Source organism: Odontesthes bonariensis, chromosome 10 (assembly GCF_027942865.1).
Source record: "Odontesthes bonariensis isolate fOdoBon6 chromosome 10, fOdoBon6.hap1, whole genome shotgun sequence".
NCBI classification, from domain to species: Eukaryota; Metazoa; Chordata; class Actinopteri; order Atheriniformes; family Atherinopsidae; genus Odontesthes; species Odontesthes bonariensis.
This window is the reverse complement of record NC_134515.1, coordinates 9,326,382-9,346,071: the sequence shown is the minus strand read 5'-3', so window position 1 is coordinate 9,346,071 and position 19,690 is coordinate 9,326,382. Positions and strand designations below refer to the sequence as shown.

General features: G+C 39.4%; 1 protein-coding gene across 4 annotated transcripts; it reads left to right on the top strand.

The window, feature by feature from the left end:
* The first annotated feature begins 5,089 nt into the window (after positions 1 to 5,089).
* dnase1l1 (deoxyribonuclease I-like 1) lies at positions 5,090 to 19,075 on the top strand. Of its 4 annotated transcripts, none has more exons than XM_075475564.1 (10): positions 5,090 to 5,190; positions 9,324 to 9,395; positions 12,952 to 13,110; positions 13,412 to 13,500; positions 14,743 to 14,832; positions 14,938 to 15,050; positions 15,165 to 15,277; positions 15,401 to 15,558; positions 17,193 to 17,289; positions 18,496 to 19,075. In XM_075475564.1, the coding sequence occupies exons 2-10, from the start codon at positions 9,372 to 9,374 to the stop codon at positions 18,634 to 18,636; spliced, it is 984 nt and encodes a 327-aa protein (XP_075331679.1). In that variant the 5' UTR covers positions 5,090 to 5,190; positions 9,324 to 9,371; the 3' UTR covers positions 18,637 to 19,075. The 4 variants fall into 4 exon arrangements, with proteins under 4 accessions (XP_075331679.1, XP_075331681.1, XP_075331682.1 ...); XM_075475567.1 differs by lacking the exon at positions 5,090 to 5,190 and adding an exon at positions 11,104 to 11,173 and having other exon boundaries at positions 9,329 to 9,395; XM_075475566.1 differs by lacking the exon at positions 9,324 to 9,395.
* The last annotated feature ends 615 nt before the right edge of the window (positions 19,076 to 19,690 follow it).

Below are 19,690 nucleotides of genomic sequence, written 5' to 3'. Positions count from 1 at the left end.
ATGTGATATTTAAAGCAGAGATGAGCGACTGTGTATAAAGTTATTGAAAATTATGGACAGAACTGAATTGTAAAAATAAAAGGTGTATCTCATGTAGCAAGTGTAGTTACATGACCCCACACTGATTTGGAGTCAATTGATCACATGACCTGGAAGCTATTGAGCAAAAATGCTAATATTTACATATAAAAAATATGAACAGATCTAAAACGTAAAAATAAAAGGCTTATCTCATAAAGCCAGTGTAGTTACAAGATCCCACACTGATTTGGAGTCAATTGATCACATGACCTGGAATATTAGCATTTTTGCTCAATAGCTTCCAGGTCTTGCGATCAAATGACTCCAAATCAATTATCTGGCCATATACATCATGCATTGGACTCAAACGTACGACACGGTGTGGACGCGCACTAGGTTAAATTTAGGGTAGATGCAGCTACCGGGTTAATTTTTTTCATTGTGAGACCCCTGTGGGGGCTCTCAATGAAAAAAAAAATAACTGAAATTGACACCGTTTTTTTAACCTTTTTACGCAAAATGAGCTTTGCAAGCGCATAGCAGGTTGCAGAAGGGATGCTCCAAATAAAGAGGCAGCCGTGAAATAACTTGGAAATCACCACAGAGGTAGCTTGGGACATGTGGAACAAGATTCTGTCGTGACCACAGTATCAAAAGGCAGGTATATTTCTGGCCTAAGAATGAATGAATAGAATCATTGGACAACAAGCAACACTTTGCAGCCCTTTTTCTGGGGAAGAAAGGGGATTTAAGTGACTTTGAACGTGGCGGGGTTGCTGGTGCCAGACGGGCTGAAAACCATCTCTGAACGCACAACACAAACGAGACAAACAACCATGCATGCTCACACTCACTCCTAAGGACAATTTAGAGATGCCAATCAACCTAACATGCATGATTTTTTTGGACGGTGGGAGGAAGCCGGAGTATCCGGAGAGAACCCACGCATACACGGGGAGAACGTGCAAACTCCACACAGAGAGGCCCCAGCTGGGTGCTGAGGGATGATTTCAGCATCAGATTATTAGAAAAAGATGCAGTAAAATAATTTGGAAATGACCACAAAGGTAGCTGGGGACATATAGAGCAAGAATCTGGTGGAGTTTGCAGAAAACAAATAGAATTTCATTTCTTATGATTTTTTTTAATCTGGCCATATACATCATACATTAGGAATGATTTCAGATCCAGATAGCGATATAACTAGGACTACCCCACCACCAGCAGCAGCAGCACCAGAAATTAACTCCTCTCCCAGAAGAAGCAGTCAATCAAGACACGGATCATGACAGTGACACGGCCACAGAATCGGTGAGTGAAACTGAAACCGTTCAGCTTACGAATGTGATGATGAGCAGAAGTGAAAGCCCCGGCATTAGGCCTATCAGCGAAGATCCAGGGTTATGGCCAGCAAAGTTAATAGACAGAGAAATAATTGAAATAGTAAAAAAAAAGGTCCAGTGCAAATTAAGAGCTTTGCTTTTCCATCCAAAACGAACAAACCACCCAGAAAATTTACCAAAGAAAACTACTCCATGACAATGAGAAACGGAGAGAGAATTAACAGAAAGTGGCTGCTTTACTCTGTCAGTGCAGACGCAGTGTATTGTTTTGGTTGTCGCATCTTCGGGGAGTCAAAGACGGCGCTTCGCTCCAGTGGTTTTCGCTCATGGAAACACCTTTCCGAGCATCTTCAAATCCATGAGTTAAGTAAAGACCACATCGCAAACATGGAGAAATGGCTCCACCTAGCGGAGAGATTGAAACTAAACGCCACAATCGATTCAGTGAACCAGCAGCTGATAAATCAGGAAATGTCCCACTGGAAGATGGTGCTGAGGAGACTGTTTGCTATTGTCTGTCATTTGGCAGAACGCAATCTAGGATTTCGGGGTCACTCAGAACACCTTTATGAGCCCAGAAATGGCAACTTTTTGGGTCAGGTGGAATTAATGGCGCAATTCGAACCAGTGCTAAATGAGCATTTAATGAGGATTAAAAATAATGAGCGCAAAGATCATTATCTGAGCAAGCAGATCCAAAATGAAATGATATCAGGAATTGCACAGAAGACCCGAAATGCTGTTGTTGCTCTCATTCAGAAGGCCAAGTACTTTGCTGTCATAATGGATTGCACACCAGACAATAGCCATACTGAACAGCTGTCCATTGTCTTCCGCATAGTCAACTGTGAGAATGATGTTGGTGTTTCCATCGTGGAGCATTTTATTGGATTTGTTGATGTGCATGACACAACTGGCAAAGGGCTATTTGATACTTTCATGGACCAGCTGAACAAGCTCCAGCTGAACATCTCTGACTGCCGTGGCCAGGCATATGATAATGGCAGTAACATGAAAGGGAAGCACCAGGGTGTTCAGAGGAGAGTGCTAGACGTCAACCACAAAGCCTTGTATGTGCCTTGTGGGAGTCACAATTTGAATTTGGTGATTTGTGACGCAGCACAGTCATCTGTGCTGTCTGTGGCCTTCTTCGGTCTCGTCCAACGGATTTACAATCTGTTCAGCTCCTCAGTACAACGGTGGGAGATCATGCAAGAGCATGTGGAGCTCACTGTCAAGAGCCTCTCTGCCACCAGATGGGAGTGCAGAATTGACAGTGTCAAAGCAATGCGCTACCAAATGCCTCAGTTCATAAAAGCCCTGGAGGCAGTCCTCGACCATGCCACGGGCAAAAAAGATGGGGAGACCGTGTCGAGCTGCACAGGAATATTGAAAGAGATACAGACATGGAAATTCCTTACTTGTCTAGTGGTGTGGTACAACATTCTCTTCCAAGTTAACCATATCAGCAAGCTCTTCCAGAGCCCAAAGATTTCCAATGAAACTCTGCAAAAAGAGACAAACGGTCTACAAGAATCTCTACAGGAATACAGAGAAACCGGGCTAAATTCAGCACAGACAGAGGCCAGAGAGATTGCAGAGGAATTGGATATTGAAATGAAGCTGCCTGAAGAGAGAAAGCGGACTACAGCTAGAAGATGCCTGTATGAGGGAAGAGAGGAAGTGAAGTCCACACCTGAAGAGCGCCTCAGTAGGGAGTTTTTTTTACCTCTCATTGATAAGGCAATGTGCAGCATCAGAGATAGATTTGCACAGACAAAAGTCTTTTTTGATCTCTATGGTTTTCTTTATTCACTGGACCACATGAAAAAAGCTGTGTCTGAAGGAACCTTGGGTGTTAGCTGTCAGAAGATGGAAGTGGAAACCGATGATGTTGATGGTGCTGATTTGGAACGTGAGATAATGGCTGCAGTTCGAAGCTTCCCTTCCCTTACCTCTCCAACAGACATGCTCAACTACATATTCCGAGAAAACCTGTTGGACTGTTACCCCAATCTAAGCATTGCCCTACGAGTCCTCCTCACACTACCAGTCACAGTGGCCTCGGGAGAAAGGAGTTTTTCTGCCCTGAAATGAATAAAAACCTATCTCAGGTCCACAATGTGCCAGGAGAGGCTGTCAGATCTGGCAGTGATATCGATAGAGCAAGATGTGAGGAGGAAACTGGACATGGATGACTTGGTCACTGCATTTGCCAATGCAAAATCAAGAAAAGTCAAGTTTTAGGCACACAGTAAGTGAAATTATAACAATTTAATAATGAATAATTTAATGTATTTCAATTTTACACTGTATATTCTGCATATTAATACATGTTTTTTTTCTCCCCTTGTCTTTTTGTGCAGGTCTCATCCACTTTAGCCACCACCACCATCCATGAGACTGGCAGGCAGGCAGACTCACTCACTCACTCTCTCTCACACACACACACACACACACACACACACACACACACACACACACACACACACACACACACACACACACACAGCTTATATCCAGATAGTCCGACCGTGATCTTTATTGGGTCCAATTGTTTAATTTCAGCATTGAGCCAGTTGTGCTGCCAATTTATTTCCTAGAAAAGTATACTTGGAGGCAAAGAATCACCTATTTTGGCTCAAAATCCTTTGAGGTTGTAAATTAGTTAATACTTACCTGCTGTGTTTATATGCGTTTTAACAAGGATATACATTTCAGTATTTGTTTCTCAGTGTATATTATTTTTTCAATGATTTCCACATGTTCATTAAAATATGTGCATCAATACATATGATTGATTTTCTCATTATTACTCTATGTGTTTGAGTTAAGGGGGGCCTCAAAATGGTTCTTTGACCAGGGCCTCAGATTTCCTAAAACCGCCCCTGCCCCCCACACTGAGAGAGTTACATAGATGATTGGTTCTGCTAACTTTGCTAACTCTCTACCTACCTACTCTACTACTAGGATTCAGGGAAACAGGAAGTCAACTCCTGCTGTGGTATTCTTGAATCAGTTGCAGACTTTTTAGATATTTTTTTGGGGATAGCCTGAAAATAAGGCATTATTAGATAATGGCAGTAGTACAAGCTAAAAGTAGGTAAGCATTGATTAGTTGTTCTGCATTACTTTGGAGCAGTTTGTTCCTTATTTTCTCATTTATGTTTATGTATTTGGCAGATGCTTTTATCCAAAGCAACTTACAGGTAGGCAGGTACGGTAGGGGGGTCTTGCCTAAGGACTCCCTACTGGAGGTAGTACCTTTGATGCAGGGGATTTGAACCCAGGTCACCTACACAAAAGGTGGCAATCTTACCAGTACACTATCCACTATCCAGTTTCTCAATATTGTTTAAGATGGCAGTTCAAGAGATGTCATTTGTATTTTGGGTTTTTGGCAGGAGGGACAAAATCAAAGAAAGTGTGACTTTGGGTGTAAAAAATCTTACCTGGTGACAATTCAAAATGTCTTAAGATTAAATAAATGCATAGAAACTCAGCAAAGCAGGTAAAATGGCTCCACTCGATCACCAAATGTGTTTGAAATACTTCTGCTTTTATTAGAGTAACTCATTTAGTTTATACATTCTATGCAGTAATCATATTTTAAGATTAAATCTATTTAACTGATGCTAATAAAACAAAGCAGACAGACTAAAATCTGGTCTATTAATATAACTGAAGAGAGAGCAGCTACAGCCTCAGCCTTCTTTAGTCCCACCCACAGGAAATACATACGGGTGGCCAGCTTTGAGTTTTACCAGAGGAGGCGGACTGCAAGAAACACACACATTTCCTACAAGTCAAGCAACTAAGAACACTCGTAAGTTACGGTTGCTTTATTTTGACTTATTGTCATTGTGTGAAAGCCAGAAGCAAAGAATCTTACTGAGGAATGTGACATGTAACTTGATCCCTGTGTGTGAGTTTCCGGCTGAGAGACAGCGAGAGACGTAAAGAGAAACTTCCACTCTGCTAAGGTTGATAAGGAGATCAGCTCATAACATCTGTCATATGTGTACTGGTGGAAAACAGAAGTGTAACTGGCAGCACAAAATCCCACAGCTGCTCATGATGAAGTTCCCCGTGTTGGCTGTGGTGTCGGGTTCTGTTTACTGACAAGTTTACTTCCCCACAGCAGCATTAGATCCTCTATTATCATGTTAATGTGAGACTGGGGCATAGTATTAAGGTCAGAGGTGGGAAGAGTACTGAAAAATTGTAATTAAGTAAAAGTATATTTACTTTGCCTAAATTCTACTAAAGAGTAAAAGTAAAATTACCTATCTCAAAATTTACTTGAGTAAAAGTACAAAATTACTTCATTTAAAATGTAATTTGAGTAAAAGTTACTTAATTACTTTCAGTTTCTTAATGCAAAAAAGGATGAGTCATGAATCAAATTCAGTACAAGTTGTTTTAATCGATTTCGAGGTGTATTAAAGAAGTAAGTTTGAAGTCGATGTTCTGAAAGCCGAAAGCTCCGTTTTGGCTGACAGGCACATCTTGCACTGCATAATCACATTTTTGCCTTTCATGCGTTTGAAAACGAATCATTTTTCTAAATTTGGCCACGGGTTTTTCTGGCTTTCGTCTCCTCCAGAATGTGTATCCTCTTCGTCTTCGGACCTTTCCTCCTCCAAAGTCTCCACGTCTAGGTTAGCAACAGCCCTCTTCCAAAGCACAGGTAGCCTACTAGATCCACCACACCAGATTATTTAACAATGGAAAGGGCGTGCGCAAGGCAAGGCCACGCAATTGACTTTCAGTTCCGGGACAGCTGTTTAAATTTCCGCCCGCATTTAATTTTTCACCATCAATATTTGTTTTACTCAGTAACGTGAGGGGTTTCAAATGTAGCGAAGTAAAAGTACTTGGGTCAAAATGTACTTGAGTAAAAGTAAAAATTACACATTTCAAAAACTACTCAGAAAATTACAAATTACTCATAAAAAGTACTCAATTACAGTAACGTGAGTAAATGTAATTCGTTACTTTCCACCCCTGATTAAGGTTGATATATGAATGAAACACAAACCTTAATACCATCTCCCTGAATGCTATCTTTAGCAGCCGTGTTTGTCTTTTTGTCTAATGCCACTTGTTCTGAATTTGAATAGATGGCTGACTCACTTTCTTGCCAACAGATGAGAACATTGATACCACTCTTATATCTATCCACTGGAGCCGTGGGACGATTAAGTCAGAGCCAAACAAATAAAACATTTACATTTCAGCTCCTTGTTGTAACTTGTGTTAGTTGGGACATTTTGAAATGCATCCATTTAAGGTATACACTGAAAAAAACAACTCATAAGATTTACTTAAAAAACCCTTTGTAAGTATTTGCACTCAGATGATTTAAGTTATATTTAATGCTGCAATATCAAGTAAATTTTACCATAAAACATAACAGTTTTGAAGATATTAAGTAACATTTACTTAATTACACCTAAGTTTTAAGTTATATTTATTTAAACAAATTAAGTAAAGTCCACTTGTTTTTCATAGGCAGGAACATCATTTTACTCAAAATTTTAAGTAAATTTCATATATCTGTAGTATTTGCTGTTATGAAGTAACTTAGTAGATTTTAACGATACACTTTCAGAGTAAAGTTTATGTAGTATTTCTAGGTTTATGTACATACAACTATTAAACATTTAAATTGTATGAGGAAACCTAAGTAAAACCTACTCCTCCCCCATAATTCATGTATTACGTTAATAAAAGAAGCTCTAGTTCTTACTGAATCTTAAAAATACAAGGTAGAAATTATGACAGTTACTCTAATAGAGTTTACTTCACCAAAAAGTCACTTTTTTCAGTGTACTCAAATCAAATCAAATCAAATTTATTTGTATAGCACATTTCATGTACAAACAGTTCAAAGTGCTTTACATAAAATAAAAGCATTGCAGCAGGGAGTGCAAGAAGCATTAAAAATACATAAAATAATATAAAGAGAAACAAATAAAATCATTTAAATGAATTTAAAATCAGGCAACAGTCTAGATAAGTTAAAAGATATTTCATGCATAGACACATGAGAAAAGAAATGTTTTTAACCTGGATTTAAAAATGTCTACATTTGGTGAAAGTTTAATCTCCACTGGCAGTTTGTTCCACTTATTTTCAGCATAACAGCTAAATGCTGCTTCTCCATGTTTAGTTTGGACTCTGGACTGGACCAGCTGACCTGAGTCCTTGGATCTAAGAGCTCTGCTGGGTTTATATTCTCTGAACATATCACAGATGTATTTTGGGCCTAAACCATTCTGGGATTTGTAAACCATCAGCAGGCTTTTAAAATCTATTCTATGACTGACTGGAAGCCAGTGTAAAGATTTTAAAACTGGTGTGATGTGTTCAGATCTCTTAGTCCGGGTTAAAACTCTAGCAGCAGCGTTCTGGATGAGCTGCAGATGTTTAATGCTCTTTTTGGGAAGTCCAGTTAAAAGAGCATTACAGTAATCGAGTCTACTGGAGATGAATGCATGGATGAGTTTCTCCTGGTCTTTTTGGGAGAGGAAACCTTTAATTCTGTTGATATTTCTGAGGTGGTAAAAAGCTGCCTTGGTGACAGCTTTGATGTGGCTGCTGAAAGTCAGATCTGAGTCTATCAACACTCCCAGGTTACGAACTTGGTCAGTGATTATAAGGTCCCGAGTCTCAAGATATGTACCAACGCTGACCCTCTTCTCTTTGCTACCAAACAGAATGATCTCAGTTTTGTCTTCATTTAATTGTAGAAAATTCTCTCTCATCCTGGTGTTTACTTCCTCCAGACACTGACACAGTACATCAGCTGGGCTGCAGTCGTCCGGTGACAGAGACACATAAAGTTGTGTATCGTCTGCATAACTGTGATAATTGATGTTAAAATTCTGCAATATCTGACCCAAAGGGAGCATATACAAGTTAAACAGAAGAGGTCCAAGAATTGACCCCTGGGGGACTCCACAAGTCATGGCCACTCGCTCAGATTCATAGCTGCCAATAGTAACAAAATAACTCCGGCCTTCTAAGTAGGACCTGAACCAGTTAAGGACCGCTCCAGAAAGTCCAACCCAGTTTTCCAGCCTGTGCAACAGGATTCTGTGATCTACAGTATCAAACGCAGCACTGAGGTCCAACAGAACCAGGACTGAAACATTACCAGAATCAGTATTCAACCTAATGTCGTTTAACACTTTGACCAGAGCTGTTTCAGTGCTGTGATGACGTCTGAAGCCTGATTGAAACTTATCAAGACTTCCACTTTCATTCAGAAAGTCGTTGAGCTGGTTAAATACAACTTTCTCAATAATCTTGGATATAAAAGAGAGGTTAGAGACAGGTCTGTAGTTGTTCATCATAGAGGCATCTAGAGTTCTTTTCTTTAGGAGTGGCTTAATGGCAGCTGTCTTTAGTGACTTGGGAAAAATGCCTGATGCCAGTGAGCTGTTAACTATTCGTAGGAGATCACTTTCTACTGAGGTAAAAACAGTTTTTAAAAAGTCGGATGGTATTATGTCCAGAGAACAAGTTGTTGATTTCAGCTGCCGAACTGTTTCCTCTAGGATTTTTAAATTAACAACATTAAATTGTGACATAACGTCAGAGTTATTTCTAGGTTTTAGACACAGATTAGTTTTCTTGTTTGTCTGTGTTGCGTGAATGTTTTGTCTAATTGTTTTGATTTTTTGGCTAAAAAAAGTGGGCAAATTCGTTGCATTTCTCAGTGGAGAGGAGGTCTGGGTTTGACTGTTTAGGAGGCTTTGTGAGTTTTTCAACCATGGCAAACAGAGTTCGAGAATTGTTGACACTCTTATTAATCATTTCAGATAAATGCAGCTGTCTGGCCTTGCACAGCTCATTGTTATAACTACGCAGGCTTTCTTTATATAGCTCATAGTGAATCTGAAGCTTTGTTTTCCTCCATTTACGTTTAGCTTTCCTGCATTCTCTTTTCAGGTTTTTGACCGTAGTTGTCAGGGTGTGGTGTAGAAGGGGAGGACACGGATGCGGACTTTTCAAAAGAACAAGGTAAATTTATTAAACAAAAACAAAGTACCAACATAAAACGCGGCTGAGCCGGAAAAAACGTAACTGTGGACAAAAACAAAACAAAGAACTTAACACGGCATGGATAAATACTTAGCTTGAAAACGACGTGGAACATGATAGTATCGCATGGGTTTACCAACTTGACATGAAACAACAACAACAAAGATCCGGCAAAACTGAAAGGGGAGGCAGGAAACTAAATAGGGAGTGAGAGTGATTGGGGAGTGAGTGCAGCTGAGGGAAGAAACACAGGTGAAGTGAGTGAAACTGATAAACAGAGTGCAGGGAAACTAAGGCATGACAAAAACTAAAGATGGACTGAAAAACAAACATAACCTAAACATGAAAACTAAAAACAAGAGTCTCTGGGCGTGACAGTAGTGGTGTTTCTCCATGGGGTTTTCTGTTTGATCAAGGTGCTCTTGATACTTATCGGTGCAACAGCTTCCATTACATTAAAAATTTTCAAGTTAAAATGATCCAGCATTCCTTCAACCGACTCTGCGCTCATTGTTGGTAACATAACTATGGCCTCCCTAAACTGAGCACTTGTTTTCTCATTGATGTACCTCTTCTTAACTGAGAAGCTGGTTGTTTGAACATTCTGAGTAATATGTAAATCAAATAAAATACAAAAATGGTCAGACAAGGCCAAATCAGTAACAACAACAGAAGAAATATCAACACCTTTAGAAATGACCAGGTCCAGAATGTGACCTCGAAGGTGGGTTGGTTCTGTTACATGCTGCCACAAACCAAACATGTCCAGCACAGAAGAAAATTCTTTGGCAGTACCATCCGTCATATTATCCATGTGAATGTTAAAATCCCCGGTCAAGATAAAATGGTTAAAATCAGTCGAAATAACAGACAATAATTCAGAAAAATCATCAATAAAACTTGCACAGTATCCTGGAGATCTGTAAATGATTAAGAACAGGATTTTAGGAACACCCTTTAAAATAAAACTCAGATATTCAAAAGAAGTGAAATCACCAAATGATATCTCTTTACACTGGAATGTATCTTTAAATAAGGCAGTACTGAGTGGTTACTGTTTGTAAATGAAGCATTTCAAACTTTGTCCCTTCTGGGGCGGCCGTGGATCAGTGGTTAGAGTCGGTCATCCAATAACCGGAAGGTTGGCGGTTTGATTCCCACTCTCACCTCTCAGAAAAATTGGTGAAACTGACTTCTTGTGGCAGGCGAAAATGTCCAAATATCAGACAGACGTGAGAAAAATACAGTCAGAGCCAGAAGAGCACAAACATCGTAACCCTGTGGGAAGGTGATTTTAAATGACTGTCTCCACTCTGCTGAAGGAGTGTGCATTTGAATTAGTCCCCACACTTCCATGCATTAGCTGGTGTTATCTTCAAGCGCTTTGCTGAAAAAAATGTTGCCTGTAAACATTTTTAACTGCAATAAAACAAGCGATAAACCAGCAGAGGCTTGTGTCTCATAAACACACTTCCACGGGGCCTTAAAGGGATAGTTCGCCTCTTTTGACATGAAGCTGTATGACATCCCATATTAGAAATATAGAGAGAAAATAGAGAGAAAATATGGCCAAACGATTGTGAGGTCTGACTTTTTCTGGACGAACGATTTTGTGATGCAAATGTATTACTCTTTTGAACGCATATTGTTTCAAGAAGCAAAATGCTTTATTTTTTTTAAACCCCAGCCAACTAGCCGGACTACCTTCGTCAACGCCAAAACGAGGCCGGAACTCAGCTCACAGGACGCAGCAGGTGGTAAGTCAAATTTAATAAATGATATTGCTAATATGGGATGTCATACAGCTTCATGTCAAAAGAGGCGAACTATCCCTTTAATATGCGACGTGTTTGACTGAAATGGATTACTTTGGTGGTCTACATGTTGCTGTTGTTTATTTTAAAAAGAACATTCCCTTTAATATGCCTTTAATGCCAAAAATGATACCACTAGCTGTGCTTAAGTAGACTAATTTCCTTTGGTCTAATTGAGATAATTCTGATGAGAGACTCCAACTTATCTGTGTACATGGATGCTAAGATTTTACATGTCCCAGAGCATTTAATCTGAATCTTTTAACGTCTGCAGAGCTTAGCTAATCAACAGGAGATAGAAGAAGAAAAGGTTTTGTTTCCCCAGTTTTATGGATAGAATTTGGTCCATTGAATAAAAGCAGAGGAACAAAAAGCAAACAGTTGCAAAACTGTCATTTTAACCACGTACAGGCTCACTTCTGCTATCTATAAAAAAAAATGAAGGGGGGAAGATGACCAACAACAGTTTGAAAGTACATTGCAAAGACAAGTGGAAGATTTCTCTATTAAATGAATCAGAAATGTAAAGCAATTTCTTTCTAAATAACCCGGAGTGGATCGGTTACATGCGAACACTTACATGTCTTTATGTCAAATGTGAAACTGAACTCAGGCTTAGTGATTAACAGCTCACCAGGAAGGAGTTTTTCAGACAAGATATGCTGTGTTAGCTTTTGTTGCTGGGAGAATTTGTAAACTTTGGACTGCTTCTGTTTCCCCTCAAAGCGTATCATCGCCCGGCTCCATACAAACAGACTAATCTTCTCCTTTAACTCTCAACAAGCAAATGGTCATTTGACCACAGTTATTCAACATTAAATATGATCGGGCATCAGCTGAACGCAAAACTCTCCTTTAAGTTCAATAATCACATCAGCTAAACAGGAAGCTTTAATGTGGGGACCAAGACACTCAGACCAAGATATGCAAACAATGTCAGGGTTACAGCTGATGTCCACAGCCCTTATCCATCGATATGGCACCATTCAGTGGTAGATTACTTATAACTGCAAGGCTATAAGTGTTCTAAGTCTTTTACCGTTTTCAGGAGCAAACGGAAAATGGAACATCAGGAACACAAAGTTCTGTGCAGTGTGAAACAGCAGAAACATAACTGAGTGGCAGCCGTGATTAGGGCTGGCCAAATTCTCTAAATGCTACAGAAAGTAGCTTCAGTGCTTCCTTTCTTATCTCTCATAACATATAACAATACATTTTCACTTTTAGACTTTTTAACTTCCTTTTAAGTTTTGTTCTAAGCTTTGTCTGTACTAAATAACACCATATTGGGTCATAACGAGGGGCCTGATGACGTTTTTTTTAGTTCATTTTTGGACCCACATAGCAGCCCAGTGAAAGTGGACAAACGTATTCTTTTTGCACTATTTTCTTTTTATCAAGTTAAGCTGCATTTGGATGCATACATCTGTAACCAGGTGATATAATTACATATCCTCAGCTGGGGAAATGTGCTGAAACCCTGCTGCTTAATGTTCTCAGACATAAGGTACCTCCTATCTTTAAAAGAAGTGGGTTTATGTTCAGATGCTCACAAAACAAACACAATTTAATTAGTTTCTGTTTCCCCTGAACTGACTCCTGCTGTCCAGGTCACTCAGTGTTTTAGCAGTTGTTGTATTCATAAACTTTAAGTCTCTCGTGAAATCTGATTGTCCTCGTGTGTTTTTGTCTGAGCGCTCATGATCATCATCTCTTTGTAGCTCGGGGTCATGAGGTCTTTGTGTCTCCTGGTCCTCTCCTTCCTTCTGGGAGTGAGCGATGCCGCTGAAGGTTCGGGCTTTCGAATCTGTGCGTTCAACCTCTACCACTTTGGGGATTCCAAAACCAGGAAGAGCGATGTCATGCTAATTCTTGCCAGGGTAAGGTAATACGACAAGTAATTTAGGGATAATGAAGTAGCACTTTTTGATGGTTTTTAAACGACTTCACGTATAACATAACTATAAGGTGCTGCACCCAGAGTACCAAGACAAATAGAGTAAAATGGAGTAATTCTTGATACTCCGGTGAGACTGCTGCAGTTGCCACTGTGACTAATTAAAAGGTTGAAGTTACTCAACAGTTACTCAGATAGCAACCTGACTCCCATCATGCAACAGTCCCTCCTTTTTGTTACACTTGGTGCCATCTTTTCGTGACTGTGCTGCCTATCTGTTTCAGATCATCACTCGCTGTGACATATGTTTGCTTCAGGAGGTCAGAGACAGCAAAGGGACGGCTTTACCACAGCTGCTTGATCAGCTGAGAAGGTGATTCATCACACACACACACACACACACACACACACACACACACTGGTGTTGCCATCACTTAAGCAGTCATTACTTTAAAGTTCTTTCTTTGGGATTCAAGTTTTACTCTGTTGTCCAGAGTGTAACATTCATGGACAACATTTAATCACTAGTTCAGAACAACCTGAGAATAAGGGGCACTTTACACGGAAACGGGTTAAAAACGCAAAACCTTTTTGCGGAGGCACTATATCGTTTAGATGGTAACGGCATTTTGGGGGCATGAAAACGCAAAAAGTGAAACCGCCCTCCAGAGTGGAATTCTTGAAAACGCTCCACTGTCGCGCCACCGTGTAAAGGATGAAAACGCAAAACTGTATTTATAAAGTATTTATTTTCCAAAAAACCAAATACGCTCTCAAAGAGGATGACGATAATAGTTCAAACTACATTTGCACTTCTTTTGTCTTCAAAGAATACAACAAAAGGCGCTCTTAAAGAGGATGGCGATAATCATTCAAACTAGATTTGCACTCCCGCTTGACATAAACTTAGTTTGGACTGAACAAGACGAACTGACAACCAGACAAAGGGAGACATTGAACATGAGGTAGGGGGATCCAATCAGGGGCGGGGCTGACAATCACAGTGAGGGAAAGCACACAAAGGGAGGAAGTCAGGATCTGAAACGAGTGGGGAAAAGGTGAGTACAAAATAAAACTGAAGTGCATGACAGGACACATGAAACTAAACAAGACATGACATGACATAACATAAACATGATTAACAAATTTAACGAGACAGTTTGGACTATCCTTCACTGCAAAGTAGTATGAGCAGCAATGTTCAGAAAGAGAGTCCAGTTTCACAAAAAAACAACTGTATTTACAGATTGCTTCACAACTCTTCCTCACATTTTTAAGCATATATAAGCCCTTCCACACCTCCGCAGAGCCCTGCATGAAGCCACCGTCTGCAGTTTTTTATGCTCTGATGAAAAAGCCCAAAGGTGTTGTAAAGGTCGGTGACTGAAGAGCTCATACAGGGAGGACCCGATGACAGCTGCCTTTTTAAACTCTTCATGTCTGCATGCTGTCATAGGCTGCAGCCCTCAAATGTCACAAACAAAGTAAAATTAGAAGAAACTAGAAAAAAACAGCGTAATGGCTCCACAAAGAAACATACACCACACACATCGAGTGGGACACACACCTGATACTGATGATTTTCTGCCTGCATCTTATCGTTAATGTTGTCCAGGTATGAGCCCGGACATCAGTATGAAGCTGTGGCCAGTGAGAGGCTGGGCAGGTCTGACTCGTACCAGGAGCAGTATGTGTTTGTATACAGGTAAGCTGAGCTGCTTGTTCTACTTTTGAACTGGATGAACCTTAAAAGTGTTAAAACTAGGTGCATCCAGAAACGTTTGGCTTCTGTTGATGTGATCGTGTGCAGGACTGGTACAGTGACGGTCACTGGCCAGTATCAGTACCCAGACAATCGACCAGGAGACGTAGATGCTTTCTCCAGGGAGCCTTTTGTCGTTCGCTTCAGAGCGCCCAGGACAGGTGAGGGCACTGAGTCTCAGAAGTTCTGTCTCAGATACAGAATATTGTGGTGATGTTTCCAGATGTAAACACTTCTCACTGCATTCTCCCCCCCACCCCCTTTTGTATTTTCAGCCATAAAGGAATTTGTCTTGATTCCTCAGCACACCACTCCATCCAACACCACTAAAGAGCTCGATGCATTGTATGATGTTTTACAACATGTGAAGAAGATGTGGAAAACTGAGGTAGAGGCTCATGTTATTTATGGTAATGAGTGCTGAAGTCCATTTTTCGTGCTTTAATACAGCATGAGACTGCTTTAAAGTTTAGTTAGTGATAACATGTGTAACCACTGTGTGTATGAGCAGAGCATCATGCTGCTCGGGGACTTTAACGCTGACTGCGGTTACCTTGCGAAGAAGAACCGGAACAAAGTGCGCCTGATTACAGACAGCAACCTCTTTTGGCTCATACCAGACAGCAGTGACACCACCGTTCGATCATCCACATCCTGCGCTTACGACAGGTAAGGTCATCCCTTTGTTTCTAAAGGCCCCTGAAGATTAGGCAGCCGTCCACTGACATTTCAAAAAGACAAAAAAAACTATGATGAACTTGCACTAAATCAATAGTCGTTAATTTCTCACCACAAATCATCATCTCAGATTTTGTCTGAATGACTTATTTTGCATATTTTTTTGATAAGGACTGTCAGAAGCTTCTGTTGCTCCATATTGTTGTGTCAAAGAACTGAATAACACATGTGAGGTGACTATATGAGGATATATGTTATATTTTGGCAAGGTGTGACTTAGGGCTGAGCAATTTTATTGATACTGCGATACATATCGATATTTTGTTACCCGATAAAGTATTGATTTTTTGGGCCACGAGTATCGATTCATCAGTATATTTTTTAAATTAATTAATTTATTTTATTTTATAATTTAAATTTTTTAATTAAATTTTTTTTTTAATTGTATTTATTTATTTATTTTAAAGAAAACTTTATTGAAAAGTCATACGTTCCAATTAGTGAAAACAAAGAACATTGATATGATACAATACAATGCCAGGGGGTCACATTCTACAAAACAGTGATAAATTCATAAAAATGTTATATAAAGTGCACAGCTCTCACGTTACAGCGACGATTCATGTCAAATCACACTGTCCCTTTTTTTCAGAAAATGATGTAAGTGTATCGAATCGCATCGAATCGTTGGCTGAATATCGTATATCGTATCGTGAGATTCACGTATCGCTACAGCGCTGGTGTGACTCCAGAAAATCATGGCATTTGCCCACATAAAAACAATGCATTTAATGCATTTTGCCAGGTTTCTAATTCCATGTTTGATTCTCTGAGAACATGTGAATCAGAAAAGGGAAAAGGAAGTGGTAAACATTTAAAAATAGAAAAATTTTGTGTAAAGCTTGTATGCTAACTTGAAATCACTTTTGCCGGCTTCAACGAAGATTTAAGTTATAAAACAAATAAAAAATGAAGTGCGTATCAAGCCAAACTTGGTCTATATTTGATCATAGATGCTTTGAGAACAAAGAGGATACACAGAAGCATCGTTGAATTTCACACAAAGAAGATCTTTTACATCGAAGCAGTCGTTTCAAGAGAGAAAAGTAACCATTATGGATCCTCCCATAACCGCCGACGCTGTTGGCCTTGACAGATCTGTGGTGGTGCTGCATTCCAGCCACACTATCCACAGAATGTATTCTATTTATCTTGTTGCCATTGTTTCTTAGACAGGGAGGATGCAATTCTGTGACCAAGGCAGACAAGTTAGCAAGAGAGTTGCTAGTTTTAAGCTAATGCATTAGAGCAGGCCTGTTTATTTGTTTAGACTGTTAGAGGAAGTCACTTTTGGTTAACTTAAATACCCACGGCAGTTCCACTGCATCATGGAAATCCCTGAAAATCCTGTGGCGAAAAAAAAAAACGGTTTCATAATCCAACTCAATTCAGTACAACATTTACCTTGGCCTAAACATGTTTTTGGCCAAGGTGTCTAACACATGCAACATGTTTCCCTGCAAATCTCTGAATTTTCTTTACTTGAACTCCTTTCACAGGAATTGACTTTGCTCTAAATGCCTTCGTGGCCATAACTCCTCTGTCCATTCTGTCATTTCCAACAGGATCGTTGTGAATGGAGACACTTTTAACGGGGCAGTTGTGCCTTTTTCAGCCAAACCATTTGACTTCCAAACGGAATACCGACTAACAGAAGAGCAGGTAACAAGCTTGTGTGTATAAGTGTGCAATGCCATCAACCATCAATTAAATCTACAAACAACTCAATTGTAAATATGCTTTCATTAAGGAAACAAAACTAGGGCTAAGCGAGTTAACTCGTTATTATTAAGTTAACTCGTTAATTATTTAACTGCGATAAATATTTTATCGCGCATTAACGCAGTTTTTTTTTTAAATTCATTTATCTTTTTAATTTAATTTTTTAATTATTTTTTGGGGCTTTTGTGCCTTTAATGGATAGGAAAGTTAAAAAAGACAGGAAGCAGGGGCAGAGAGAGGGGGAATGACACGCAGCACAGGGCCGTCCGATGCGGGACTCAAACCGGGTTTTTATTTTGGCTTTTATTTTGTAAAAGTCTGTTGCTGTCTGCTGCGGAACCGGAAAAGAAAGTAATCGGCGGATCCACCAAACATGGAGAAGGGTACGGAACTTTTACTCGGCCATTTTCATTTTAAAGTTCTTCCAGACGGCGGAGTCGACAGAACCAAAGTCATCTGTAAACACTGCCAAGTTGAATTGTCTTCTGAGCGTAGTAGTTCCAGTCTAAAATATCACTTAAAGGCAAAACACACAACTGATAGCAGCAAGTCATTCAAGGAAACAGACAGTGGAGCGAGGCTTCTACATAAAAACTACAGAAAGATGCTGATGTTAAAAGTGTGTTTGCACAACAAATGTTATGGCACTTTCATTCATATGGCAGCACATTTAAAATAAAACTAAATGCTAAAAGCTATACACTACTTTTGAATTCATTTTTGGATTTTGCGTACAAATGCGATTAATCGTGATTAATCAGGGAAATCATGTGATTAATTAGATTAAACATTTTAATTGTTGCCCAGCCCTAATAATAACATATCAAGATGAGGCAAAAACAGTTATTCAAATCTAGGCAAGTTGCAAATATGTTAATACTGAATGTGCTGGTGAAATGTTCACTGACATTATAGTAGCTTCCAGTTTTGTCATATTGTCTATTAGCTATTACAGCTCAATTGAGATTTATGCTAAATTTTAAGTGCTTTAGTTGCTTAAAACAAATGCCAGATGGGAGTCTGGACTATGAATTAATTAGGATAAAATCTTGGAACCTGAATTATAAAACCCAGAAAAGGCCAGAACCTTGTACTTTAGATGTGATTAGATATTTGAAGAATGTTCACTCTCTGATTTTTGTTCAGGCACTGGATGTAAGTGACCATTATCCTGTGGAGGTCCTCCTGAGGGTTTTCAAATCCAAAGCCTTCAGTGGTGGCATATCCTTGACAGCGTGCATCGCCTCGCTTGTCCTCAGCCATATTTCTTACCAAGTGTTGACATAGTAGCTGAAAAATAAACTTTCAGGATATAAATTTTTAATCTCAGGACAGCTGACTTCATGAACTGATGAAAACTTTGTGATTCGTCAACATGTGGAGTCCAAATTATTTAATACCCCTGATGCGACTGCAAAAAAAATTTGATGATTGTTGAGTTTAACATTTTAAAAGGGAATGTACACAACTGTTAACCTCCTTTATCGATATGTATTTGATAAAAGTGTACCTTAGAAAGCTATATTAAACATATGTGTTGCTCCAGAATGCTGATGCAGTTTCTGTAAAATACATATCATCTGAAGCATGTTTAGTCTGTTATTTTTTAAATGTATGAAAGGGATGTTAACATAAAGAGCAAATCAAAGTAAATCCTTTGTTGTAAATAGTTGCAAATGTATTATTAGAGTGCTATCTTCAATGCATTAAACTTCCTTTTGATCCTAAACTTTATGGTGTTGAATGTTTTGAGTGGACATTAATGGTTAAATTAAAAAAAAGAAAACAAATTCTAATCATTCTGTATTATCAAGACAAATATGAAATCCTTTGGTTGAATTTTTAGTGTTGGACCTGAAAATTCATTGAGCATTCACCTAACAGTCTGAGCTATTCTTTCAGATACTTGGGTATGCTGTCCTGCAGCTTTTCTCGCTGTAGTTTGAAAATTGATCCATGAAATGCGTATTTACGTCACCTGACATTAATGTTGTTGTTGTTTTTTATTTACCTGGGGTCCGTTTCACGTAGCAGGTTCAACCAACTCTGAGTCTATTCCTGATCTCTGAGTTGATCTACTCTGAGATAGAAAACCCTGAGTTTTCGGTTCCAGAAACGCTGATTTGAGTGAGGTTAATCAACTCTGAGTAAGTTCACCTTGAGTTTAGCGCGTGCACCACAACTTTAAAAAGCCAGCATCAATGGAGCCCCGATTCGACGAGTCACCTTGGCAACGGGGAAGAGGAGGGGCTACGTTTTTCACCAACCTCGAATTGGAAATCTTAATGCGCTCATACGGCGAGTTTCAATACGTTTTTAGAAATAAGTGCAACACCGCTGC